Here is a 10,275-nt window from a genome sequence, read left to right as displayed (position 1 = left end):
TCAATGAATTTCTTTCTGAGATTATTAATATTCCTGTGTGTCTCTGAGCTCCTATCAAACTCTGAGGGTCATCTTCCCCATTCATCATCTTTCTAAGATACAACTAAACTAGCCTCAATTAAATGCAGCAGTTCCCAGACAAATATCCACACAAATAGATTTCTTATATTGATTTTCTTACAAACTCTAATATTAGTAAGTTCCTGATGTAGCTCCTATTATTCAAAGGAAAGAATCTCATTGCTTTCAAGGGGAGTCAAAAGGGGACCTTTTAGATATGTTTACACCTCGTTTTACACAGCTCTTGATGTTCTGTACATCAGTCAAATCAACAGCCATAGATTTGTGTTTGGAATGATAATATTTAAGGATTTGGAGGTGAATTTAAAAAAACAACAACACTTTCCTGATTAGCGGAAATATGATGCTTAATCAAACAAGCTGAAGAGGATTATTCTGGGTTATAACAGAACTCTGCCTACAAGACTCCAAATGGTATACTCTAGTAATTGAATTATTGGCATTCTCATTTGTTGTTATTTACTATTTTACATAGCTCTTAGAGTGTGATAGGCCCTTTACAAATACTGTAAGTATGAAGACACATCATTGCCCTCAATGTTTTATTATCTAGATAGACATTGTGTGGATGGGGCATAGGGAACTAGAAGTACCAAAAGCAAAGTGACAGAAGAGTGAAGTTTAGCATGAGATGATTTGGGGGTTTTTTTGGTCTTGAAATAAATCATGTGATTTGAAAAAAAATCCTGGGGAGATTTCATGAAAAGTTTACATAGCACAGTGCATATCTAATTCACTCAATTTTATAGCCCTTCTCTAGGAGCCTTATCCAATGGAAAGACTCTGGCTGACTTCAGTAAAAGTTGGATGAACTCCTTGGAGAGGCCTTTTTCAGCATTTTTCTGTAGTTTCATGTCAGTAAATGTTTAACTGGGACAACTGCAATTCTTAACATCCTCTATAAAATGAGAAATTGCAATCCTTTCTTTCAGAAAAGTTTATTATAATGATAATTCAAAGCCTGCACCTTTCCAGGGTTACTACAGACTTAATAAGATAGCTACATACTAGACATTTAACATATATCCTCCAGAAGGAGGAGGATACTGACAGATCAGCATTTATTTCATATCTCACCCCAGTTCTGGGTTGTCCTAGATACTTCTAGCAGATGAAGTAAGTCTTAAACCTCCCCTGAGTGAGCTTTCACATTTATTAATAAGAGATGGACTCAAACTACCAAGTTCAGATAGAACCCCTCTACGATTGGGAGTGGGGTATTGGAGTTGTTCTGATTCAGAGTTCTCGTTTGGGCTCCTTGATAATATTAATTGGCATTTGGTTTCCTGACATCATAGTGTAACAGAGAGACAAGGTGGGTGAGGTAATAACTTCTATTGGAACAACTTCTGTTGGTCCAGTAAAAGATCTTACCTCACCCGCCTAGTCTCTCTAATATCCAAGGACCGACATTGCTATAACTATGCTGCACACACATCACAGTGTAAAGCATTCTGAGATCTTTTACAGGTCCTGCACTGTAGAAATTATGTAGTAATTATTTATTTTGCTTTCTGAGGTACAGGACTGTAATTATGTTTGGTATTATTTTTCAGTCTCAGAAATCTTGGATTGAAGGAGTCTTCAATAAAAGAGAGTGTGCAAAAGTCATACCCAGCTCAAAAGATCCTCACAGGTATAGTTGTGGTTTTGGTTTTATTTTTATGTTGAAAGAGAATTGATAGATGTTATAGGGACACTGTGGATGCCGTTCTTACAGTTTTGCAGTGCCACAATTACATGAGTGCCATGCAGTTAGAAGCTCACACCAATGTTTTCTTTAAATATTAAGGAAGGCGCAGATACTGTAGAATCGATGCTGTTATATACAGGAGAGGTTTTAGTCACCTTTAGTCATAACCAGGGTAGGGCTGCAGTGTCATTCATTAAATGTTTCATGGACAGTTCAGTCAACACACTTGTAAAGTGATGACAGGCCCATTGTTTGTTGCATACCAAAACTGGAAGCTGTTGACCATTCTGGTCTTTCAGACATGTAGCTCTAAGTCCGGTAGCTGAAAATGCATCCTAGCCTCCACGTGAGATAGACTGAGAGGGAGAAGTGTGGTGCAGTTCACAGAACCGAATTACTGGTACATGGAAATTCTCCTTCCTACTCCAAAAATGTGACCTTGTGTCAAATAGTAAGGTAGAACCTGCTCTAAATAGAAGAAGAGAGCTACTATTAATCCCAGTATCCCTATCAGCAGGTCTCTGTCTTGAGGAGTGAGATGAATCATGTTGTTCTTCCATAGAACACTGGAAAGAGTCGGAAATTAAAATGCTCCAACCCTCATTTGAGGAATGGACAAAACAAACATTTTTTTCCTCGCAAGCTTTATGACTAATTAAGTGGTAGCTTTGACTAAATAAGGCCTGTAGAATCAGATCCTAAGATTGTAAACTTCTTGGGGATAGTACTATGATCATATAATTCTGAGTGCATTGATGGTACTCAATAAACAATGGTTTCATAGAGTTTAAGGCCAGAAGGAGCCATTAGATGATGTAGTCTGACCTCCTGTGTGTCACAGGCCATTAAATTTCACCCAGTTATCCCAATAACTTGGGTTAGATTAAAGCATTTCAGTCCTCAAGAGACTAAACTGTTTACTGCCTTGTTAGGATGATGATGACTCCAACTATGAAATACTAATAGTATAACAGTTTAAAATTCCAAATAAAACACTGAGCTTTTAGAATAGATCTTCAGATGATGACTACAGTCTTGTACACAAGTTTCAATGCCATTGCTTAAAATTTTTTCACAAGTCTTTTTATTACCCAGTATTTAATATATTTGATGCATCAAATTACAGATATTTTCTTGTATATAATAATACACTGTTTTACTGATATATATTCCTCCAGATGTCCTGCAGGATGCCAGATATGCCAGAACTTAATCAGGTAAGACCTTATAAATATGAGGCTATGCTTTCTAAAATGGGCTAAAGAAACAATTTGTGTTCTTAATCCAGCAAGCAATGGCAAAACGTTGCAGCCACTGAAACGATCAGAACATAATTTCTGGGGTCTGTTTGAAGAATTTATTATAGATTCTGCTAAAGTAAGTTGCATACTAAGACTGAATTCACACACACTAGGAAATGTGCAAAGAAAGACTTCTGTGGCAAATTGTCTTAATCCTGCCCTGATGGGTACCAGACAGAAATAGTACAAAACTCCTTCCTAGGCAGCTAACAATTCCAGCCATATGCTGAATGGCACAGGATGTGGAAGGGATGTGAGAGGCAGTAGGAATCAGATGACAGGGGAAGTGGTTGGAATGGAATCCTTGGGTGGGGGTGGGGGTGGGGGACAATGCAAGGACCACCACTTTTTTTTCCCCTCAAATTTTTGGGACTTGCATCTGCCATCAGCAGATAACATTGGTAGTTCAGGGCTCCTGCTTTGTAGAAACCAGCTTGAAGGTGTAAAGGATATGAGGCCACTAGGAAAGTTTTTGGTCTGTTTTCTTTTAATTTATTAAGGTGGTGTCCCTGTGCCTCAGTGGGTCACAATGGAGAATATCAAATTCAGGACAAGCTGCTGAGAAATAGGGCAACCATACCCCAAAACTGGTGGTTATTCTTCCATAAGATATACCAAACCAGCAACAAAAGTCTCCCCACACTGGCTAACAGGAAGTCAGGAATGCAGCCTCCTTAGGAATTCCAGTCTTGGATTTAACACCCAGACACTAGACTTAATGATGAATGGTTATTTAAAACCAATTTCATCAAACAAAAGGGTTCTTCTGATCCCAAAGGACAAGCCACACACCCAGGACAATATATAACTCAGATCTTCCCCAATAATCACGCTGTTGCCAATCCTTTAATATCTAAAGGTTTATTTATAAAAAGAAAGAAAAGTGAGAGTTAAAGTTGGTTAAAGGAATCAAAAACATACAATAATTGCAAAATTCTTGGTTCAGGCTTGAAGCAGTGATGAAATAAACCGCTGGTTTGTTAAGTCTCTGGTTGCTTCCAAATGATTTGGAAGGTCCTTGGTCCCTTGGTTAGAATGCTCCCATTAGTATAAATCCATAGCCCAGAGATTAGAGAAGGAAAGAGGCAAAATGGAGATGTTTCCAGGGCCTTTTATAGCTTCTGCCATGTGGAGGAAAACCCATTGTTCCAAACAAAGCCCTTAGCACAGTTTGTGGAAAAATACAAGTAACAAGATGGAGTTTAGGGTCACATGCCCTTGCATGCTTCGCTGAGTGATAGCAGAGGTCATTACCCATATTCTAGCTAGAATGTCCCCAGGAAGGTCCATCTGGTGGGGATAAGCCTCTTTTATTGTGAATCCATTGTGAGTTAAGTGTTCTTTGATGGGCCATTCAACTTGAATAGTCCCTTCACAATGTGCTGACCAAACTAGAAATAAACTCCCTTGTGGGTGTGACCACAGGAGCGAACACATTTGAAATACAGGCATACAGTCAATATTCATAATAACTTCAGATAAAAAAATGATGCATGCAAATAGGATAATCATATTCAGCAAACCATAACTTTTCCATAGACACCTTACATGACATACTTCTGCACAACCTTTGTTGCAGTTGTATAACAGTGGTAGCAACAACGATCTATATGGTCATATATTAATCATATAACATTGCAGATGGGAAAGGGGAATACACTGGACTTCACATTGTTTTGTGTGTTTTAACAGGGCAGTGGTCTTTTTAGGCAGCTGATATTCATACTACTTATGTTCATCATCAGATTTTTGATCCCTCCTTTGAAATTAACATTAGTGCCTGGGCACAGCTCGCATTAGTGTGCATTTAAGAGGCTACTGTAAAGGCTGTGTCAAGGCTGCTTCCCCACTTTGAACTTTAGGGTACAAATGTGGGGGCCTGCATGAAAACTTCTAAGCTTAACTACCAGCTTAGATCTGGTCCGCTGCCACCACTCCCAATGTGCTAATTCCCTTCCCTGGGTAGCCTTGAGAGACTCTTCACCAATTCCCTGGTGAATACAGATCCAAACCCCTTGGATCTTAAAACAAGGAGAAATTAACCATCCCCCCTCCTTCCTCCCACCAACTCCTGGTGGATCAAGATCCAACTCCCTTGGATCTAAAAACAAGGAAAAATCAATCAGGTTCTTAAAAAGAAGGATTTTAATTAAAGAAAAAGGTAAAAATCATCTCTGTAAAATGAGGATGGAAAATAACTTTACAGGGTAATCAAACTTAAAGAGCTCAGAGGACCCCCCTCTAGCCTCAGGTTCAAAGTACAGCAAACAGAGATAAACACTCTAGTAAAAGGTACATTTACAAGTTGAGAAAACAAAGGTAAACTAACACGCCTTGCCTGGCTGTCTACTTACAAGTTTGAAATATGAGAGACTTGTTCAGAAAGATGTAGAGAACCTGGATTGATGTCTGGTCCCTCTCAGTCCCAAGAGCGAACAACTCCCGAAACAAAGAGCACAAACAAAAGCCTTCCCCCCCCCCCAAGATCTGAAAGTATCTTGTCCCCTTATTGGTCCTTTGGGTCAGGTGTCAGCCAGGTTACCTGACCTTCTTAACCCTCCAAAAGGATTTTGGAGTCTCTGGCCAGCAGGGATTTTATAGTACTGTACACAGGAGAGCTGTTACCCTTCCCTTTATAGTTATGACGGGCTGTTAGAGCAGAATGTTGACCTTCCTTGGCACTTGTTCTACACTGAAAGTCTCCTTCCCAGTCCTCCCACTATGATGTTTGCTGAATCTGGAAACTGAAACAAAACAACTGCATGAGTTACTGCATGTTAAACCAATGGCTAACAAAGTGGGAAAAATAAGAACTGGGTCCAATGATTGTGATTTTTTTTTTTTTTTTTTTTTAGTGTGCACTTTTCAGTGTTTACATTTATAAATATAAAAATTGTATCCAGCTACATTTTTCAAAACAAAGGATTTTGCTTTTGTTGTTGTTGTTTTTAGCTGAAAGATATGCACAAAGTTTCATTCTGAAAGAATTTTTCTGGGAAAGTTCAATACAGACATAAATGTTACAACTGGTTAAAACTGTATTTATTGGGACAAAAATTCAACCAATTTAGGCCTACTTTGGTCTAGACATTATTCACAAATCATTCCAGATGGCACTGGTTATATTTGATATTTGTAAATATTGGCCTTATAGTTTGGGCAAATTACTTTTCAAATTCGGTTGTTTATGACATGTGGTCTCAAGGTTTGCAATCATTTTAGTGAGTGCCAGTGGTTATACAAATATTTTCAAATAATGAATGGCATGACCTCACAAATAGCTGTTAATCAAATCTGAGTAGTTTAATTGTGAATATATAAGTGACTCTGTCCATTATTCTACCAACTTTACTAAATACATTGGAAAGGCTGACACATGCTTCTGAGCAGCATTGATTTGCAAACACAACTCTATAATGGCTCTGTTACAACCCAGACTGACTTCCCCCTTTGGATGCTCACCAGGCTGCTGTATTGGATCCAAACCTTTGGATCTCATGAGCTTTTAAGTTTACTAATCTGAACAGAATTCAGGAACTGTCTCCAGGTCTGGCTCTTAAATGCGCTCACGAGATACAAACTGCAACTCCTGGTTTCCCTTCTCAGGGCATGGGACAGTAGCTGCTCTAGACCCCAAGTTTCCCCAGGAGGTTAAGCACACCTGCACAGCTCCACCCTTGTGGGTACTCTGGGTTACTGTCTCACCCTTCAGAGAGTTTGTGACAGTTAAAGGAAGTAACACAGAGACTTTGCAAAGGCACTTTTAAACACAGCTACAGCACAATAGATATACAGAGCGCTATATATACATATAACAGCATGCAAGACCCTGCCTCAGTTTCCCAACCCCTCCCGAGAGCCCTTTTGGTCATAGGCAGTGTCCTTCCAGAGAATCCTGGATTCTTGTGCACCCACTTTCCACCTACCCAGTCTTGTCTTCTGTCAGCCGATGGGTAGCTGGAGAGCAAGACCCAGCTCAGAGCAGAATTTGTCCTTTTATGATGTTCACGTCCCTTCTATCAGGTGACCCTTCTGAGGGGCTTCAAGTCTCTTTTCAAGTGATTCATTGCTTAGTTCCCACCCCCCCCCCCCGAAGCTCAGACTTGGAAAACTGGTTTCCCTGGGCTACAACCTGTTCCTTGTTCTAGGGAGCTTCCATTTATGGAAAGCCAAGATTGTTCTCTATTGTTAGAAGTCTGCTAGAAGCAAGAATTTCCCCAACACATTGTGGGTGTTTCAGTTCAAGATGGAGGCCGCAGTGCAGAAGTGAAGGCACAGCACAATTTTACAATTAAAATGGTGTTTACAAAACAGAGTGGGGTTTGATTGATATAACAGGCATACAGGCATATGCTAATCTGTCACAGGGTGTCTCTGTCTGTCTAACCTAGGCACTTGCAGCGCTCTCATTATCTGTGGAACATACTTTTTATGTTTATAGTGCATGTGTTATGCAGCCATTTCCTTTTCTGGAAATTGGCTCCCACCCAAGCAACATTTGTGAAGCAATGACCTTACTGACAATGACTCTCACTGTAATTGTCAAAGGGTTGTAGACTGTGTAAACTGCACTTTATATGACAGTGTTTCCTATGCATATCATTAAAAAAGGGCAACGAGAATGAGGAAAGCTCCTTGGTAAGGTCGGTCTGATCTGGCTGCGTCTGATGCCTCACTCATTTACTCTCTTTCTCCAGAGAAGATCTCCAAGTTCAGTGCTGCTGCTGAGGCTTTCACATTTTGCAGGAGGAGTGACTATTTCCCAGCTTTGCAGTGACCTTGTAGAAACAGCCTCTGTCACAACGATACTTGAGTGTTCGCTGCAGTCAGTTTCTGAAACTGAGACTAAGTTATCACAGTGGGGAATGTAATACTAGCTGTCAGCATTACATCATGGCCCCTACTTTGCGAACTCCCTGGCTCTGCTGTGGAGCTCTCAACCTTCCCCAGCTATCACAACTGGGCTTTACTGCCGCATCATTTAAATCTCCTCCTTGACTCTTTTGTTCCTGCAACGGAGGATTCCCCAAACTGGATCCTTCTATCGTTCTGCTCCTTCTGTGTGCTAGCTTGAGCTATCAGCCTAAATAAGACAAAGCAGCTCCTTTGAAATACATTATTATTGTTATAACACTTTCTTTTAAGTGCACGTTTGCATAGGGTAAATAACTGCATAATGGATGTTTGAATATATGGTTAGTCAATTGTTATAGAGTCCAGGAGGTTGCGTATAACCATCTATAACATCCAGGGAAGTGCGTATAACAGTCTGTACCCAATACTAACTTATAACATCTATCAACCATTTTTAAACTGTTTATAAATATACCCTTAATATAAGGTATGATTGTTGTAAACTGCTCAGCTTTCACTGGACCTATGAGCTTCAGCTTCAGGTCCACTGGAATAACTTATAGTGTCAGATGATGAATCACCCTCTCCATAGGGTAGGCTGAGTTTTCTAGCACCTGCAGCTATAGGAATAGCTGCTGGCATAGTTCTGTAATGCATAAGATGGTCAGTGTATGCTGATATTTTGATAGTGGTTTATTGTGTGTGCTGAAATTGCCTTTGCAAAACACAGTCAAGCTTTGGTGAACCGGATCACTTCTAAGTGCTATGATTTCATTTCCTGCATATGCCTGCTTAACCATTGTAAGTGCTTTCAATAGCTGGCTCATACAGGCCTTGGCTATTGGATTGGATTGTTTAACTGGGATTGCTGTTTGCTCTGTGTTATTCAGTATGATGCCTGAAGCAGTAATGACATAAGGGTATGTTAATGTGAGTCCCACTATACATATATACTGGAGCCCATAAGGGCTTTTCAGGACCATAGGAGAACAGAAGTATGTCCAGATTCTCCCTTTCTCTTTCTTTCTTTTAAAGATGAGCAACAAAATTTTTGCTAGAACTTAAAAATGTGTCTGCAACTTTTCCAAAGAAGTCAAGAGTATATGATCCAGACTCAGAGAAACTGGAACGGTGTGATTAAGAGCTAAGCCCCCAGGACTGCAGGGGAAATTCACTTCACTGCATGGCAATAATACACCTAATAATAATATCATCACTGCCTCTTCCTTGGGGGAATAATTGTAGTTCCTGCTGGTAGTCCTTAGGAGCCACTGAGAAGTGATGAACCAGCACACACTCTGGCCACATGCTCTTTCCAAATAGGCAGCATGGCTCACTTTTTGGACTGTGTTAGTTTCCAACGCCTCCATCCTCACAATAACTGAATTTGTGGCTGGTTTGTGCTGCTACAACTTCATACCCTGGTGGATTATCTGCCTCTGGAAGGGCATAAGCCAACATAAAACCTGGGTGAATCAGATCCAATGATTGTTTAAAAATTTACCTAAACGTATTATAGAAAAATTACTTCCATGAGAGTCTAACGGATTTTGGTTCCAGTGTGACACCACAACTTTAAAAAACTAGAGAAAAGGTATGTGTCAGCTGTGACTGCCACCCTTTTGCTCTTTAGGCTTTCCCAATGGTGCAGCTGACATAAGCCAGGGGTTAGATTTCCATTGCCTATGCTTTTGACTTGAGTGACCCAGGCGGGTATTTCTGTGTACCCATTCTGACATATCTGGATCCAGGGGTTTGTTTTCTTTTTCTCTGACTCTAGCTTTCGGAACGTATACCAAAATAAGTTAACAATTCCAAAATTATCTTTAAAAGCAAGTTAAATAAGAGAAATACAATCAAAGCTATGTAGGATATATCATAAGTATTCTAAGAATAATGAAAGTCTCCCTTAGGCAGGATAAAATTGTCCCATTACACTACACCTTAGAGTTTGTATTTATGTGTGCGTTCGTCCGCCCGTCTGTCTGCCCCTGGCCTCTTTCTGACAGGTCTGTGTTTTCTGTTGATACGTCAGGGTTTGTCCTGACTCAGAAAAAGGCTACATTTAAACTGAGTTTAGCTAGCACTTGTTAACGAAGCCCAACTGAAACGGAACCACTTTGCCTAATCAAGACAAACCCCTAGGGTCTGTGTGGCACATCCTTGTTTCAGAGAAGTTCTCTGTCCCCCACAAACTTCTCTCCACTGTTGTATATTGAATCAGACTGTGGAATGCTTGTTTGTCTTGGAGGTGAACACTTACTAAGCAGTCTCATTATGTTTTGTTCTTCAAGGGTTGAGTCCTCATTACCTTCTGACTTTTAATCAAGCATCATTGTACAAGCA

At 40.0% G+C, this 10,275-nt stretch overlaps 1 protein-coding gene across 1 annotated transcript in view; it reads left to right on the top strand.

Moving 5' to 3' along the window:
* Positions 1-1,616: 1,616 nt before the first annotated feature.
* The window catches only part of TRPM6 (transient receptor potential cation channel subfamily M member 6), a 111,089-nt gene continuing 102,430 nt past the window's right edge, over positions 1,617-10,275 (top strand). The window contains exons 1-2 of the mRNA XM_065405909.1: positions 1,617-1,717; positions 2,953-2,991. Coding sequence (XP_065261981.1) covers positions 1,617-1,717; positions 2,953-2,991 — 140 coding nt within the window. The remainder of the gene's footprint in view (positions 1,718-2,952; positions 2,992-10,275) is intronic.

This window comes from Emys orbicularis, chromosome 6, assembly GCF_028017835.1.
Source record: "Emys orbicularis isolate rEmyOrb1 chromosome 6, rEmyOrb1.hap1, whole genome shotgun sequence".
NCBI classification, from domain to species: Eukaryota; Metazoa; Chordata; order Testudines; family Emydidae; genus Emys; species Emys orbicularis.
Note: the sequence above shows the minus strand (reverse complement) of the source record. Positions and strands in the feature narration are given on the sequence as shown.